At 50.3% G+C, this 19,062-nt stretch overlaps 1 protein-coding gene across 1 annotated transcript in view; it reads left to right on the top strand.

The window, feature by feature from the left end:
- LOC144686925 (unconventional myosin-X-like) overlaps window positions 1-19,062 on the top strand; it is a 184,120-nt gene that overhangs the window by 147,232 nt on the left and 17,826 nt on the right. Inside the window, exons 22-24 of the mRNA XM_078552775.1 lie at window positions 12,855-12,961; window positions 16,031-16,333; window positions 17,081-17,120. Coding sequence (XP_078408901.1) covers window positions 12,855-12,961; window positions 16,031-16,333; window positions 17,081-17,120 — 450 coding nt within the window. The remainder of the gene's footprint in view (window positions 1-12,854; window positions 12,962-16,030; window positions 16,334-17,080; window positions 17,121-19,062) is intronic.

Genomic DNA, 19,062 nt, shown 5'->3' with positions numbered 1-19,062 from the left:
GACTGTACCCCAGTGAGAGTCAGCGTGAGTGGGACTGTACCCCAGTGAGAGTCCGTGTGTGTGGGACTGTACCCCAGTGAGAGTCAGTGTGTGTGGAACCCATACCCCAGTGAGAGTCAGTGTGTGTGGGACTGCACCCCAGTGAAAGACAGTGTGTGTGTGTGGGACTGCACCCCGGTGAGACTGTGTGTGTGGAACCCATACCCCAGTGAGAGTCAGTGTGTGTGGAACCCGTACCCCAGTGAGAGTCAGTGTGTGTGGGACTGTACCCCAGTGAGAGTCAGTGTGTGTGGAACCCATACCCCAGTGAGAGTCTGTGTGTGGGACTGTACCCCAGTGAGAGTCAGTGTGTGTGGAACTGTATCCCAGTGATAGTGTGTGTGGGACTGTACCCCGGTGATAGTGTGTGTAGGACTGTACCCCAGTGAGAGTCAGTGTGTGTGGGACTGTACCCCAGTGAGAGTCAGTGTGTGTGGGACTGTACCCCAGTGAGAGTCAGTGTGTGTGGGACTGTACCCCAGTGATAGTGTGTGTAGGACTGTACCCCAGTGAGAGTCAGCGTGAGTGGGACTGTACCCCAGTGAGAGTCAGTGTATGTGGGACTGTACCCCAGTGAGAGTCAGTGTGTGTGGAACCCATACCCCAGTGAGAGTCAGTGTGTGTGGAACCCATACCCCAGTGAGAGTCAGTGTGTGTGGGACTGTACCCCAGTGAGAGTCTTTGTGTGTGGAACCCATACCCCAGTGAGAGTCAGTGTGTGTGGGACTGTACCCCAGTGAGAGTCAGTGTGTGTGGAACCCGTACCCCAGTGAGAGTCAGTGTGTGTGGGACCCGTACCCCAGTGAGAGTCAGTGTGTGTGGAACTGTACCCCAGTGAGAGTCAGTGTGTGTGGAACTGTACCCCAGTGATAGTGTGTGTAGGACTGTACCCCAGTGAGAGTCAGCGTGAGTGGGACTGTACCCCAGTGAGAGTCAGTGTGTGTGGGACTGTACCCCAGTGAGAGTCAGTGTGTGTGGAACCCATACCCCAGTGAGAGTCAGTGTGTGTGGAACCCATACCCCAGTGAGAGTCAGTGTGTGTGGGACTGTACCCCAGTGAGAGTCAGTGTGTGTGGAACTCATACCCCAGTGAGAGTCAGTGTGTGTGGGATCCGTACCCCAGTGAGAGTCAGTGTGTGTGGAACTGTATCCCAGTGATAGTGTGTGTGGGACTGTACCCCAGTGATAGTGTGTGTAGGACTGTACCCCAGTGAGAGTCAGCGTGAGTGGGACTGTACCCCAGTGAGAGTCAGTGTGTGTGGAACTGTACCCCAGTGAGAGTCAGTGTGTGTGGAACTGTACCCCAGTGATAGTGTGTGTAGGACTGTACCCCAGTGAGAGTCAGCGTGAGTGGGACTGTACCCCAGTGAGAGTCAGTGTATGTGGGACTGTACCCCAGTGAGAGTCAGTGTGTGTGGAACCCATACCCCAGTGAGAGTCAGTGTGTGTGGGACTGTACCCCAGTGAGAGTCAGTGTGTGTGGAACCCATACCCCAGTGAGAGTCAGTGTGTGTGGGACTGTACCCCAGTGAGAGTCAGTGTGTGTGGAACCCGTACCCCAGTGAGAGTCAGTGTGTGTAGGACTGTACCCCAGTGAGAGTCTGTGTGTGTGGAACTGTATCTCAGTGATAGTGTGTGTGGGACTGTACCCCAGTGATAGTGTGTGTAGGACTGTACCCCAGTGAGAGTCAGCGTGAGTGGGACTATACCCCAGTGAGAGTCAGTGTGTGTGGAACTGTACCCCAGTGAGAGTCAGTGTGTGTGGGACTGTACCCCAGTGAGAGTCAGTGTGTGTGGGACCCGTACCCCAGGGACTGTACCCCAGTGATAGTGTGTGTTGGACAAGAACTCCAGAAATCGGAGTAGGAGTAGGTAATTCGGCTCTGTAATCCTGCGCCACCATTCAATAAGATCATGACTGATCTGCCTGTGGTCACTTTCCTGTCTGCCCCCCAGTGATGGTAATGCCATTGAACATCAAGGGGCGATGATTGGATTCTCTCTTGTTGGCATTTGTGTGGTGTGAATGTTACTTGCCACTTGTCAGCCCAAGCCTGAAAGTTGTCCAGGTCTTGCTGCATTTGGACATGGACTGCTTCAGTATTTGAGGAGCCACGAATGGTGCTGAACACTGTGCAATCATCAGCGAACATCCCCACTTCTGACCTTATGATGGATGGAAGGCCATTGATGAAGCAGCTGAAGATGGTTGGGCCGAGGACACTACCCTGAGGAACTCCTGCAGCGATGTCCTGGAGTTGAGATGATTGACCCCCAACAACCACAACCACCTTCCTTGGTGGTAGGTATGACTCCAACCAGTGGAGAGTTTTCCCCCTGATTCTTATTGATTCCAGTTTTGCTAGGGCTCCTTGATGCCCCACTCAGGTCAAATGCGGCCTTGATGTCAAGGGCAGTCACTCTCACCTCACCTCAGGAGTTCAGCTCTTTTGCCCTTCCATAATTTTACTGATGGTCGAGAGTAGACTGATGGGGTGGTAATTGGCCGGTTGGATTTGTCCTGCTTTTTGTGTACATGACATACCTGGGCAATTTTCCATTTTGCCGGGTTGATGCCAGTGTTGTAGCTGTACTGGAACAGCTTGGCTAGAGGTGTGGCAAATACTGGAGCACAAGTCTTCAGTACTGTTGCCGGAATATTGTCAGGGCCCATAGCCTTTGCAGTATCCAGTGCCTTCAGCTGTTTCTTGATATCACGTGGAGTGAATCGAGTTGGCTGAAGACTGGCATCTGTGTGCTGGGGACCTCTGGAGGAGGCCAAGATGGATCACCCACTTGGCATTTCTGGCTGAAGATTGTTGCGAATGCTTCAGCCTTTTCTTTTGCACTAGTGTGCTGGGCTCCTCCATCATTGGGGATGGGGATATTTGTGAAGCCTCCTCTTCCAGTGAGTTGTTTAATTGTCCACCACCATTCACGACTGGATGTGGCAGGACTACAGAGCTTAGATCTGATCTGTTGGTTGTGGAATCTCTTAGATCTGTCTATCACTTGCTGCTTATGCTGTTTGGCACGCAAGTAGTCCTATGTTGTGGTTTCACCAGGTTGACACCTCATTTTTAGGTATGCCTGGTGCTGCACCTGGCATACCCTCCTGTACTCTTCATTGAACCAGGGTTGATCCCCTGGCTTGGTGAAAATGGTGGAGTTGGGGGGTATGCCGGGCCATGAGGTTACAGATTGTGGTTGACTACAATTCTGCTGCTACTGATGGCCCACAACATCTCCTGGTTGCCCAGTCTTGAGTTGCTAGATCTATTCAAAATCTATCCCTTTTAGCACGGTGGTAGTGCCACACAACACGTTGGAGGGTATCCTCAATGTGAAGATGGGACTTTGTCTCTATAATGACTGTGCAGTGGTCACTCCTACCGATACTGTCATGGACAGAGGCATCTGTGGCAGGCAGGTTAATGAAGATAAGGTCAAGAATGTTTCTCCCTCATGTTGGTTCCCTCACCACCTGCTGAAGACCCAGTCTAGCAGCTATGTCATTTAGGACTTGGCCAGCTCGGTCAGTGGTGGTGCTACCGAGCCACTCTTGGTGAAGTCCCCACCCAGATTACATTCTGTGCTCTTACCACCCTCAGTGCTTCCTCCAAGTGATATTCAACATGAAGGAGGCACTGATTCATCAACTGAGGGAGGGCGGTACGTGGTAATCAGCAGGAGGTTTCCCCACCCATGTTTGACCTGATGCCATGAGACTTCATGGGGTCCGGAGTCAGTGTTGAGGACTCCCAGGGCAACTCCTTCCTGACTGTGTACCACTGTGCTGCCACCTCTCCTGGGTCTGTCCTGCCTAGGGATGGTGATGGTGGCGTCGGGTCATTATTTGTAAGGTATGATTCCATGAGGAGGACTTTGCAGGGTCGATAGGGCTGTTTGCCATTGTCATTTCCGGTGCCTAGGTCGATGCCTAGTGGTCTGTCGGTTTCATTCCTTTCAGACCTTTTAGCAGTTTGATACAACTGAGTGGCTTGCTAGGCCATTTCAGAGGGAATTTAAGAGTCAACCACATTGCTGTAGATCTAGAATCATGTGTAGGCCAGCCCAGATAAGGATGGCAGGTTTCCTTCCCTAAAGGACATTTGTGAACCAGATGGGTTGTTACGAGAATCAACAATGGTTTCATGGTCAACGTTAGACTTTTGTTTCCAGAATTTTATTGAATTCAAATTTCACTGTCTGCTGTGGTGGGATTTTAACCTGGGCACCCAGAGCATTACCCTGTGCCTCTGGATTACTAGTGACACCACCAGCAGCGCCACCACCACCTTCTCCCCTCCCCTTTTAACCTATTTTCCTAATTTACTTTAGCCAAATTTGTCCTCATACCCTTGTAATTGTCTTTATTTAATTTTAAGAGATTAGTCTTAGACCAACACTCTCACCTTCAAACTGAATGTGAAATTCTTTCATGTTACAATCAATGTTGCCTAGAGGTTCCTTTACTACGAAGCCTTTAATTAATCCTGTTTCATTACACATTTCCAGATCTAAAATAGCCTGCTCCCCAGTTGGCATTAGAATGTACTATTCTGAGAATTTGTCCCAAATACAGTCTTATGAACTCATCTTACAGGTTACATTTGCCAATCGGATTTATCAATTCTACATGAAGATTAAAATCACCCATGATTATTGAAGTACCTTTCTTACAAGCCCCCATTATTTTTTTCCTGTATACTCTGTCCTACAGTGTAGCTACTGTTAGGGGCCTGTAAACTACTCCCAAAAGTGACCTCTTGCCTTAGCTATTTCTTATTTCTACCCAAACTGGTTCTACATCTTGTCCTTCTGAACTAAGTTCATCTCTCTCTCTATTGTACTAATGTCATTCTTAATTAACAGAGCTACCCCTCTACCTTTTCCTATCTTCCAGTCCTATCGGAATGTCAAGTACTCTTGAATAATAGGTCCCAGCGTTGGTCACCTTGCAACCATGTCTCTCTAATGGCTATCAGGTCATACATATTTTTTTCTATTCGTGCTATCAATTCATCTGCTTTGTTATGAATGCTACGCATATTAAGATGCAGAGCTTTTAATTCTGTCTTTTTACCATTCTTGCAAACTCTGGCCTTATCTGCTGGTGCTATCTTTAGTTTATACACTCTGTCCCTTCCTGCCACACTTTCGCTATCATTACCATGTCGCTACCCTGCTCTGTTGCCTTGAACTCTCCCTTTAATTTACCACATCTTCCCTCACTTGATCCCAATTTCTTTGAGTATTATGTTCTAGTGCAAATCAAGGAGTAGGCTATTTTAGATCTGGAAATGTGCAATGAGACAAGATTAATTAGTGACCTTATATTAAAGAAACCTCTAGGCAATAGTGATCATAACACGTGGGAATTTCACATTCAGTTTGAGGATGAGAGTGTGGGTCTAACACTAGTCTCCTAGATTTAAATAAAGGCACTTACAAGAGTATGAGGACAGGTTTTGCTAAAGTAAATTTGGAAAACAGGTTAAAAGGTGAGACAGTAGAGAAACAGTGGCAGACAATTAAGGAGATATTTCATAACACTCAGCAAAGGTTCAATGAAGAGTGCAGGGGGGCATGCCAGGAGCAGCATCAGGCATACCTAAAAATGAGGCATCAAGCCCCACTATTTAGTTTAAAGCCCTCTCTACCGCACTAGTTATACAACCTCCAGAACACAGATCCTAGCATGGTTCAGGTGAAGTCTGTCCCAGTGGTACAACTCCCACTTTCCCCAGTACTGGTGGGGTGAATCAAAAACCATTTCTCCAACAATAATCTTTGAGCCACACATTCAAGGCTCTAATCTGATTTACCCTACACTGATTTCCTCGTGGCTCAGATAGTAATCCAGAAATTATTACCCTTGACATTCTGCTTTTAAATTTAGCCCCTAGCTGCTCACACTGCCTAAGAAGAATCTCTTTCCTATAACTCTCCTAAGGTGCCCATGTGGACCACGACAACTGGATCCTCCCACTGCAAATTCCTCTCCAGCCCAGAGCAGATGCCCAAACCCTGGCACCGGGCAGGCAATACAGCCGCCTGGATTCTTGCCCTTGGCTACAGAGAACTGTGTCTATCCCCCTGACTATTCTGTCCCGACTACCAGTACATCCCGATTGACTCCCCCCGCTTGAATGGATTCCTGTACACAGTGCCATGGTCAGTTTGCTAATCCACTCTGCAGTGCCCGTTCTTGTCCATACAAGCTGCAAGAACCTTGAAGCTGCTGGACGATTGGAAGGGTTGAGGCTCCACCACTTCTAGCGTTTCGATCCCCATACCTGCCTCAATCGCAGTCACACTCTCCTCTCCTCATAGACGTTTACAACACAGAAGGAGGCCATTTGGCCCATCGTGTCCACGCCGGTCAACAAAGATCTGACTACTCTTAATTCCATTTTCCAGCACTTGGCCCATGGCCCTGGAGGCTATGGCAATGCAAGTGAATATCTAAATACTTCTTAAATGCTACAAGAGTTTCTGAGTCAACCACCCTTTCAGGCAGTGAGTTCCAGACTCACACCATCCTCTGGGTGAAAAAATTACTCCTCAACTCCCCTCTTAGCCTTCTACCTCTGACCTTAAATCTATGCCCCCTGGTTATTGACCCCTCTGCTAATGGAAAAAGTGCCTTCCTATCCACCCTATCTATGCCCCTCATAATCTTATACGCCTCTATCAGGTCCCCTCTCAACCTTCGCTGCTCCAAGGAAAACAACCCCAGCCTATCCAATCTTTCCTCATAACTCTGACCCTCCAGCCCAGGCAGCATCCTGGTAAATCTCCTCTGCACCCTCTCCAGTGCAATCACATCCTTCCTATAATGTGATGACCAGAACTGCACGCAGTACTCCAGTTGTGGCCTAACCAGCGTTTTATACAGTTCCAGCATAACCTCCCTGCTCTTGTATTCTATGCCTCGGCTAATAAAGGCAAGTATCCCATACGCCTTCTTAACCACCTTATCTACCTGCCCTGCTACCTTCAGGGATCTGTGGATATGCACAGGTCCCTCTGATCTTCAGTACTTTCCAGGGTCCTACCATTTATAGTCTAATCCCTTGCCTTGTTAGCCCTCCCCAAGTGCATTACCTCACACTTTTCCGGGTTGAATTCCATTTATCACTGCTCTGCCCACCTGACCAGCCCATTGATATCCTCCTGCAGTTTACGGCTATCCTCCTCACTATTTACCACCCTATCAATTTTCGTGTCATCCGTGTACTTCTTGATCATACCCCCTACATTTAAGTCCAAATCATTCATGTACACCACAAACAGCAAGGGACCCCAGCACCAAGCCCTGCGGAACCCCACTGGAAACAGACTTCCAGTCACAGAAACATCCCTCTACCATCACCCTCTGCTTCCTGCTTCTCGGCCAATTTTGGATCCAACGTGCCACTTTTTCTGGGATCCCATAGGCTCTCACATTCTTGACCAGTCTGTCATGAGGGACCTTATCAAGAGCCTTGCTAAAGTCCATGTAGACCACATCAAATGCATTACTCTCATCAACACTCCTGTCCCTGACCATGGACCCCAGAAAATCCTATCCTAAGGTGTAAGACTGCCTCCCAGAACAAAGTGTATGGTATTGTTGCTGGACTAGTAATCCAGAGACCCAGGGTAATTCTCCGGGGACCCGGGTTCGAATCCCGATGGTGGAATTTGAATTCAATAAATATCTGAAATTAAAAGTCTAATGATGACCATGAAACAATTGTCAACTGTTGTAAAAACCCACCTGGTTCACCAATGTCCTTTAGTGTTGTGTGACATTGGTTTTGTGTGCAAAATGAACTGTCCCACTCTGCTAAGTGATTTCAAACAGATCTAGCAACTGAAGACTGGGCATCCATGAGATGCTGTGGGCCAGCAGCAGCAGAATTGTACTCAAACACAATCTGTAATCTCATGGCCTGGCATATCCCTGACTCTATCATTACCATCAAGCCAAGGATCAGCCCTGGTTCAATGAAGAGTGCAGGAGGGCATGCCAGGAGCAGCACCAGGCATACCGAAAAATGAGGTGTCAACCTGGTGAAGCTATAACACAGGACAGTGTTGACAGCACAATCAGCAAGTGATAGACAGAACTAATTTCCCACAACCAACAGATCAGATCTAAGCCCTGCAGTCCTGCCACATCCAGTCGTGAATGGTGGTGGACAATTAAACAACTCACTGGAGGAGGAGGCTTCACAAATAGTCCCATTCTCAATGATGGTGGACCCAGCACATGGGTGCAAAAGCTAAGGCTGAAGCATTCGCAAGAATCTTCAGCCAGAAATGCCGAGTGGATGATCCACCTTGGCCTCCTCCAGAGGTCCCCAGCATCATAGATGCCAGTCTTCAGCCAACTCGATTCACTCCACATGATATCAAGAAATGGCTGAAGGCACTGGATAGTTTGAAGGCTATGGGCCCTGACAAACTCCGACAATAGTACTGAAGACTTGTGCTCCAGAAAGAATTTGCCGCGCCCCTAGCCAAGCTGTTCCAGTACAGCTTCAACACTGGCATCTACTCGTCTATGTGGAAAATTGCCCAGGTATGTCCTGTACACAAAAAGCAGGACAAATCCAACCCGGCCAATTACCGACCCATCAGTCTACTCTCAATCCTCAGTAAAGAACTGAAGGGGTCATCAACATTGCTATCAAGCGGCACTTGCTTAGCAATAACCTGCTCACTGGTGCCCAATTTGGGTTCCACCAGAGCCACTCAGCTCCTGACCGCATTACAGCCTTGGTTCAAACATGGACAAAAGAACTGAACTCCCGAGGTGAGGTGAGAGTGACTGCCCTTGACATCCAGGCAGCATTTGACCGAGTTTGGCATCAAGAAGCCCTAGCCAAACTGGAGTCAATTTGAATCAGGGGGAAAACTCTTCACTGGTTGGAGTCATACCTAGCACAAAGGAAGGTGGTTGTGGTTGTTGGAGGTCAGTCATCTCAGCACCAGGATATCACTGCAAGAGGTCCTCAGGGTAGTGTCCTCGGCCCAACCATCTTCAGCTACTTCATCAATGACCATCCTTCCATCATAAGGTTAGAAGTGGGGATGTTCGCTGATGATTGCACAATGTTCAACATCATTCGCGACTCCTCAGGTACTGAAGCAATCCATGTCCAAATGCAGCAAGACCTGGACAACGTCCAGGCTTAGGCTGACAAGTGGCAAGCGACATTCATGACACACAAGTGTCAGGCAATGATCATCTCCAACAAGAGAGAATCTAACCATCTCTCCTTGACGTTCATTTGCATTACCATTGCTGAATTCCCCCACTATCAACATTCTGGTCAACTACCATTGACCAGAAACTGAACTGGACTAGCCATATAAATACTCTGGTACAAGAGCAGTCAAGGGCTAGGAATCATGCGACGAGTAACCCACCTCACGATTCCCCAAATCCTGTCAACCATCTACAAGGCACAAGTCAGGAGTATGATGGAATACTTCCCACTTGCCTGGATGACTGCACCTCCCACAACACTCAAGAAGCTTGACACTGTCCAGGATAAAGCAGCCCACTTGATTGGCACCACATCCACAAACAGTCACTCCCTCCACCACCGACGCACAGTAGCAGCAATGTGCACCATCTACAAGATGCACTGCAGGAACTCACCAAGGCTCCTTAGACAGCATCTTCCAAATCCATGACCACTGCCATCTAGAAGGACAAGGGCAGCAAATAGATGTGAACACCACCACCTGGAAGTTCCCCTCCAGGTCACTCACCATCCTGACTGGGAAATATATCACTGTTCCTTCACTGTCGCTGGGTCAAAATCCTGGAACTCCCTCCCTAACAGCACTGTGGGTGTACCTACACTTCATGGACTGCAGTGGTTCAAGAAGGCAGCTCAACACCACCTTTGCAAGGGCAACTGGGGATGGGCAATAAATGTTGGTCCAGCCAGTGAAGCCTACACCCCATGAATAAATAATAAAAGGTAACTTTCCCCCTCCCTGATGCACTGCAGTGTCTGAAGCTCAGCCTCCAGCTCAGTAACTTTGAGCCGAAGTTCCAAGAGCTGCAGATACTTACTGCATATGTGGTTGCATGAATCTCACTGGTGTCCAGCAGAGCCCGCATACTGCAGCTGCAACACACCAGCTGACCAGCCATCTCTATAGTGTTTTAATTAACTAATTAATTACTTTCTTTGTTAAATTTTAATTAAGCCCTTTAGTCTTGCCATATATATATATATTATATATATATAATATATTATATGTAATAATATTATATTATTATATATAATAAGCTTATATTCTTATTATTTCAATTAATGTTATCCTTAATCTGATTAAAATTCACTAGTTTAGATTAGAGAAAAAGAGAAAATGCCCATGAACCAATCAATCACTTACCATCTTTCCTGTTATGTGGAGGTGAGATTACAGTTAAATAAAGCTCTGGTCAGACCCCACCTGGAGTAACTGGGTTCAGTTCTGGGCCCCGCACCTCAGGAAGGATATGTTGGCCTTGGAGAGGGTACAGCACAGATTCACCAGAATGATACTGGGGTGGAAAGAGTTAAATTACAAGGACAGGTTACACAGACTAGGCTTGTATTCCCTCGAGTATAGAAGATTAAAGGGTGATCTACTTGAGGTTTTTCAGATGATTAAAGGATTTGATAGGGTCGATGGAGAGAAACTATTCCTTCTGTGGTGGGGGGTGGTGGTGATGGGGAGTCCAGAACAAGGGGGAAGAACCTTCATATTCAAGCCAGGCCGTTCAGGGGTGATGTCAGGAAGCACTTCTTCACACAGAGGGCAGTGGGAATCTGGAACTCCCTCCAAAAAAGCTGTTCAGGCTGGGGGTCATTGGAGTTTTCAAAATTGAGATTCATAGATTTTTATTGGGTAAGGGACTGAAAGAATATGGAACTATGGTGAGTAAATGGATTTAACATACAGGTCAGCCGGCATCAAATTAAATGCTGTAATAGGCTCGAGGGGCTGAATGGCCTCCCCCTGTTCCTGTGCAATAAACTTGAGGAGCTGAAAGGCCTCTTCCATTTCCTGTGTAATAGGCTCGAGGAGCTGAATGGCCTCCTTCTGTTCCTGTGTAATAGGCTCGAGGAGCTGAATGGCCTCCTCCTGTTCCTGTGCAATAAACTTGAGGAGCTGAAGGGCCTCCTCCATTTCTTGTGTTACAGACTCAAGGGGCTGAATGGCCTCCTCCTGTTCCCGTATAACAGGCGCAAAGCGCTGAAAGGCCTCCTCCATTTCCTGTGTAACAGGCTCGAGGAGCTGAATGGCCTCCTTCTGTTCCTGTATAATAGACTCGTGAGGCTGAATGGCCTCCTCCTGTTCCTGTATAACAGGCTCAAGGGGCTGAATGGCCTCCTCTTGTTCCTGTGTAACAGGCTTGAGGGTCTGAAATGCATCCTCCTGTACCTGCATAACAGGCTCGAGGGGCTGAATGGCTTCCTCCTATTCCTGGCCTCCTCCTGTTCCTGTAGGTCTTCGATTTCTCATGTGTGCCAAATCTAATCTCATAATTTTTTTTGGATGAAGTGAATTTGTGAGGGTCCTTGGAACTGATTGTGTCACAGAACAAGCTTCCTGTAAAATCTGACTGTGCTCTAATTAAACTCCAGCTGGCAATTCCAAAAGCGGAGCAATCCCAAGGATTCAAAGTTCCAGGAAGGATATGAATACAAACAGTCCCAGAGCTCGACTTTATATATACAAGGACATAGAGTTGGGGGAGGGGAGAAGCAAAAAGGCTGTGGGGTTGACAGGTGAGGGACAGAGGAGAGGGGTGTGAGGTGAGGGTTGTGGGTGAGCGGTGAAAAGTGAGGGGTGAAGGTGAGGGGCGAATGGTGAAAGGTGAAGGGTTAAGGTGAGGGGTGAATGGTGAAAGGTGAGGGGTTAAGGTGAGGAGTGTGGGGTGAATGGTGAAAGGTGAGGGGTTAAGGTGAAGAGTATGGGGTGAATGGTGAAAGGTGAGGGGTGAAGGTGAAAGGTGTGGGGTGAAAGGGGAAGGTGAGGGGTATGGGGTGAATGGCAAGGGGTGTGGGGTGAGGAGTGAAAGTTATGGGGTGTGGGATGAGAGGTGGAAGGTAAGAGGTGTCGGGTGAGGGGTGAAAGTTAAGGGGTGAGGTATGTGGGGTGAGGGATGTAAGGTGAGGGGTAATTCTGTGCTCTTGCTCTGGTTGATTTGCAACTCTCAATGCTCACTTCCTCACTTCCTCACTCACCTGTCGACATTGAGCTTAACTTCTCAGGAGAGGTTTTTGAGGAAACCAGCTGGGACTGAAAGGGTTAAAGTGGTTGTAGTGGTGGTGGTGGGGGGGGGGGTGATGTGAGTCAGCTGTGATTGGTTACACTGACTGTATCTAAGTGAATGGAGCCCAGTAACAAAGTGAGGAGGCTCTTTATACACTTGTTCGTAGAGAGAGAGAGAGGGAGGGAGAGTGACCGAATTCCAGTCCGCAGCCAGCCAGCTCTTTGCAGAGCCTTTGTCAGAGACACACCCTGCACTCTCTGCCAGGGACAACTTTTAAATAACTTCTTTACAGAGATTAAGAGACTATGCTGGCGACTGAAGAGATTTAGTTAAAGTGACCTGATAAAAATCCTTGTACCAACCCGCGCATACAGACTACAGGGGGAAACAGGAGCCTACTCACAGCCTAGCAAACGCCTGTCTTCTCTTTCTGTCCCTCCCTCTCTCTCTCTCTCTCTCTCTCAGGAATGCTGCTGCTTAATGCAGTCCTCGCCTTCCCCATTTCTCTAAGTTGTTGACTATCTGACATTTCTTGCAGGTTTTTTTGAAGGAAGCCTTGGAACAGAAGCTGGAGAAGGCTCGAGCGGAGGAGCTGCAGGGAGCTGCCATGGTCCTGCGAGCTCATATCCTGGGCTATCGGGCAAGGTTAGTGCTGCGGCCTCCTGTACAGGTACAATCGCAATAGAGTCAGAGCAGACTCACTCACACGGAGAGACAGGACAGAGATACACACACTCAAACAGACACACAGTCGGCCTCACACACACACACACACAAACTCAGATTGCACACACTCAGACGCAATCGGACACACACACACTCAGACACACAAAGATATGCACACACACTCTCACACACACTGAGCCACTCACACACACAGACACACTTACACACACACAAACTCAGATCACACACACAGACATACACAGACACTTACATACTCAGACACACACACACACATACACAGACTCGTACACTCAGACGCACACACACACACACACACACACACACACACAGACAAAGATATGCACACACACACTCACACACAGACATACACACTCACGCTCAGATACACACACATTCATACATGCTCACACATTCATCCTCAGACATCAACACACACTCACACACACTCAGACACATACAGACTCATACACTTAAACACAGACACACACACACACACACAAAGATATGCACACACACTCACACACACTCGGCCACTCACACACAAGACACACTCAGACAAACTCAGATCACACACGCTCAGACACACTCGGACACACACACTCAGACACACACAGGAACTTACACACTCAGACACTCTCACACTCAGACACACACACTCAGATACACGCATATACACTCACACTCAGACATCAACACACACTCAAACACACTCATAAGCTCACATAAACTCAGATACTCAGACACACAGTCATGCACTCAGACATACTCATAAACTCAGACACACACACACGGGCACTCACTGGGGTACAGTTCCACACACACTGACTCTCACTGGGATACAGTTCCACACACACTGACTCTCACTGGGATACAGTTCCACACACACTGACTCTCACTGGGGTACAGTTCCACACACACTGACTCTCACTGGGATACAGTTCCACACACACTGACTCTCACTGGGATACAGTTCCACACACATTGACTCTCACTGGGGTACAGTTCCACACACACTGACTCTCACTGGGGTACAGTTCCACACACACTGACTCTCACTGGGGTACAGTTCCACACACACTGACTCTCACTGGGGTACAGTTCCACACACACTGACTCTCACTGGGGTACAGTTCCACACACACTGACTCTCACTGGGGTACAGTTCCACACACACTGACTCTCACTGGGGTACAGTTCCACACACACTGACTCTCACTGGGGTACAGTTCCACACACAAAGACTCTTGCTGGGGTACAGTTCCACACACACTGACTCTCACTGGGGTACAGTTCCACACACAAAGACTCTCACTGGGGTACAGTTCCACACACACTGACTCTCACTGGGGTACAGTTCCACACACACTGACTCTCACTGGGGTACAGTTCCACACACAAAGACTCTCACTGGGGTACAGTTCCACACACACTGACTCTCACTGGGGTACAGTTCCACACACAAAGACTCTCACTGGGGTACAGTTCCACACACACTGACCCTCACTGGGGTACAGTTCCACACACAAAGACTCTCACTGGGGTACAGTTCCACACACACTGACTCTCACTGGGGTACAGTTCCACACACACTGACTCTCACTGGGGTACAGTTCCACTCACACTGACTCTCACTGGGGTACAGTTCCACACACACTGACTCTCACTGGGGTACAGTTCCACACACACTGACTCTCACTGGGGTACAGTTCCACACACAAAGACTCTTGCTGGGGTACAGTTCCACACACACTGACTCTCACTGGGGTACATTCCACACACAAAGACTCTTGCTGGGGTATCATTCCACACACACTGACTCTCACTGGGTTACAGTTCCACACACACTGACTCTCACTGGGGTACAGTTCCACACACAAAGACTCTCACTGGGGTACAGTTCCACACACACTGACTCTCACTGGGGTACAGTTCCACACACACTGACTCTCACTGGGGTACAGTCCCACACTCACTGACTCTCACTGGGATACAGTTCCACACGCACTGACTCTCACTGGGGTACAGTACCACACACACTGACTCTCACTGGGATACAGTTCCACACACACTGACTCTCACTGGGGTACAGTTCCACACACACTGACTCTCACTGGGGTACAGTTCCACACACACTGACTCTCACTGGGATACAGTTCCACACACACTGACTCTCACTGGGTTACAATTCCACACAGACTGACTCTCACTGGGGAACAGTTCCACACACACTGACTCTCACTGGGTTACAATTCCACACAGACTGACTCTCACTGGGGTACATTCCACACACACTGACTCTCCCTGGGGAACAGTGCCACAAACACTGACTCTCCCTGGGGAACAGTTCCACACACAAAGACTCTTGCTGGGGTACAGTTCCACACACACTGGGGTACAGTTCCACACACAAAGACTCTCACTGGGATACAGTTCCACACACACTGACTCTCCCTGGGGTACAGTTCCACACACAAAGACTCTTGCTGGGGTATCATTCCACACACGCTGACTCTCACTGGGGTACATTCCACAGGCACAATCTCTCTAGGGTAGAGTGGGTGAGCCGGGGTAGCCAGTGGTCTAGCGGTAATGTCACTGGACTAGTCAATCCAGAGACCTAGGCTCATACTCTGGAGGCAAGAATACAAATCCCACCAGAACAACTGGTAGAATTTAAATTCAATTACTTAATCAACCTGGAATCTAAAGCTAGTCTCAGTAATGGTGACCATGAAACTATCATCGATTGTCATAAAAACCCACCTTGTTCACTAATGCCCTTTAGGGAAGGAAATCTGCTGTTCTTAACTGGTCTGGCCTGTATATGACTCCAGACGCAGAGCACAGTCTCTTAAATGCCCTCTAAAATGGTCGAGCAAGCCGCTCAGTTAAAAGGCAATTAAGCATGGGCAACAAATGCTGGCCTTGCCAGCGACGCCCACATCCCATGAAAGAATCAAGTGAAATGAGTGAATAGTTTCACAGTTCCCTCTCCGACTCTTTGTCTCTTTGCTGTTTGGGTTGTAGGACACGCTATAGGAAGGTCCTGGCCAGCTTGCTGATCATTCAGAAGAATTACCGGGCTCACTTCTGGAGAAATGTCTTCTTACGTTTGCGCTCGGCAGCGATTGTTTTCCAAAAACACCGTAGAGGGCAGGTTGCCCGCCGCCTGTTCCTGCAGCTGAAAGCTGATAAGAGGATGTTGGAGCAGCAGAGAGAGGAGGAAGAACAGAGAAGGAGAGAGGAGGAGGAAAGGCTGAGGCGTGAAGAGGAGGAGAGCAAAAGGAAGTCGGAGGAGGATGAGAGATTGCAGAGAGATAATGGAAAGAGGTATGTGGCCTTCCATTTAGGAAATACACCCCCAGCGTCAGACAATCAGATTCACAAGAAGAATAGCTCATATTGAAATAATAACTTTAACTTAAAACATCCCAAGGTGCTTCACAGGAAGAGATATTAGTCAGGTGACCAAAAGCTTGGTCAATGAGGTGGGTTTTAAGGAGCATCTTAAGGGAGGAGAGTGAGGTAGAGAGGCGGAGGGGAGGGAATCCCAGAGCTCTGGGCCCAGGCAGCTGAAGGCACGGCCACCAATGGTGGAGTGATTCTAACTGTGAGTGCACAAGAGGCCAGAATTAGAGGAGTGCAGATATCTCGGAGAGTTGTGGGGCTGGAGGAGATTACAGGGATAGGGAGGGGGGGGGGTGAGACCAAGGGGGGATTGAAAACAAGGATGAGAATTTGAAAATGGAGGTGCTGCTTGACTGGGTCAGTGAGCACGGGGGTGATAGGGAAACAGGGCGCGGTGTGAGTTAAGGGCAGCAGAGTTTGGGATGAGCTCAAGTTTATGGAGTGTGGAATGTAGGAGAGCAGCTGGGAGTCCATTAGAATAGTCACATTGAGAGGCAGTGACGGCATGGTGAGGGTTTCAGAAGCAGATCAGCTGAGACAGAGTTTGGTTGGACAATGCTACGGAATTAGAAATAGGCGGGTTTAGGGATGGCGTGGATATCAGATCGAGAGCTCATCTTGGGAGGATGTTTTCCTTCAATTAATTTGTACTTTTCATTTTCTCTGCAGATGTCAAGAAAGTCTACAAACATCCCACCCTTCTGATCAGGTAAAGGACACCCTGCTCCTTGTTCAGGCGGGATCTCTAACCTGTCTCTGTTTAGTGGGAATTTGAGACTGAATCAGGAACAGTATAAACCTCCCCTCCCCTTCCCCTCCCACTCCCCCGTCTCCACACCTCCCCTCCCCTTCCCCTCCCACTCCCCCGTCTCCACACCTCCCCTCCCCTTCACCCTCCCCCTCCCTTGTCTCCACACCTCCCCTCCCCTTCACCCTTCCCCTCCCCCTGTCCCCACACCTCCCCTCCCCTTCACCCTCCCCCTCCCCCTCCCCCTGTCTCCACACCTCCCCTCCCCTTCACCCTCCCCCTCCCCCTGTCCCCACACCTCCCCTCCCCTTCACCCTCCCCCTCCCCCTGTCTCCACACCTCCCCTCCCCTTCACCCTCCCCCTCCCCCTGTCCCCACACCTCCCCTCCCCTTCACCCTCCCCCTCCCCCTCCCCCTGTCCCCACACCTCCCCTCCCCTTCACCCTCCCCCTCCCCCTGTCCCCACACCTCCCCTCCCCTTCACCCTCCCCCTCCCCCTGTCCCCACACCTCCCCTCCCCTTCCCCTCCCCCTCCCCCTGTCTCCACACCTCCCCTCCCCTTCACCCTCCCCCTCCCCCTGTCCCCACACCTCCCCTCCCCTTCACCCTCCCCCTCCCCCTGTCTCCACACCTCCCCTCCCCTTCCCCTCCCCCTCCCCCTGTCTCCACACCTCCCCTCCCCTTCACCCTCCCCCTCCCCCTGTCCCCACACCTCCCCTCCCCTTCACCCTCCCCCTCCCCCTGTCCCCACACCTCCCCTCCCCTTCACCCTCCCCCTCCCCCTGTCCCCACACCTCCCCTCCCCTTCACCCTCCCCCTCCCCCTGTCCCCACACCTCCCCTCCCCTTCACCCTCCCCCTCCCCCTGTCCCCACACCTCCCCTCCCCTTCCCCTCCCACTCCCCCTGTCCCCACACCTCCCCTCCCACTCCCCCTGTCCCCACACCTCCCCTCCCCTTCACCCTCCCCCTCCCCCTGTCCCCACACCTCCCCTCCCCTTCCCCTCCCACTCCCCCGTCTCCACACCTCCCCTCCCCTTCACCCTCTCCCTCCCCCGTCCCCACACCTCCGCTCCCCTTCCCCTCCCACTCCCCCGTCTCCACACCTCCCCTCCCCTTCACCCTCCCCATTCCCTGTCCCCACACCTCCCCTCCCACTCCCCCTGTCCCCACACCTCCCCTCCCCTTCACCCTCCCCCTCCCCCGTCCCCACACCTCCCCTCCCCTTCCCCTCCCACTCCCCCGTCTCCACACCTCCCCTCCCCTTCACCCTTTCCCTCCCCCGTCCCCACACCTCCGCTCCCCTTCCCCTCCCACTCCCCCGTCTCCACACCTCCCCTCCCCTTCCCCTCCCGCTCCCCCGTCTCCACACCTCCCCTCCCCTTCACACTCCCCCTTCCCTGTCCCCACACCTCCCCTCCCCCTGTCCTCACCTTTCCCTGACTCCTCCCCTCCCCCCTTTCTCTGCCCAGCCCCTCCCCTCCCCTCTCCATCCCCCACCCCATCCCCCCACCTCCCTATAAGACCATAAGAAGTAGGCCATTCGGCCCATCAAGTCTGCTCTGCCGTTCAATGAAATCATGGCTGACCTGATAATCCTCAACTCCATGTTCCTGCATTTTCCTCATACCCCTTGATTCCCTCTGTCTATCTCAGCTTTGAATATACTTAACGACTCAGCCTCTACAGCCCTCTCCTCCCCCTGTCCTTTCCCCTCCTTTTGCCCAGCCCCTCCTGTTCCTCTCCCCATATTCTCTGGGGACTGAAGACCAGGGGCAGGATCTAGTGCCCTCTCTTGTTGCCAGAGGGGCATTTAATGAGGTGGGAGGGTGGTGAGCGGGGACTGATTAAGTCTCTGGACGGCTTTCCCGCCTCGCTGCCAATTGAGGCCTTGTGGGAAAGGAC

This window comes from Cetorhinus maximus, chromosome 11 (genome assembly GCF_964194155.1).
Source record: "Cetorhinus maximus chromosome 11, sCetMax3.hap1.1, whole genome shotgun sequence".
NCBI lineage: Eukaryota > Metazoa > Chordata > Chondrichthyes > Lamniformes > Cetorhinidae > Cetorhinus > Cetorhinus maximus.
This window is presented reverse-complemented; position numbering and strand designations above follow the sequence as displayed.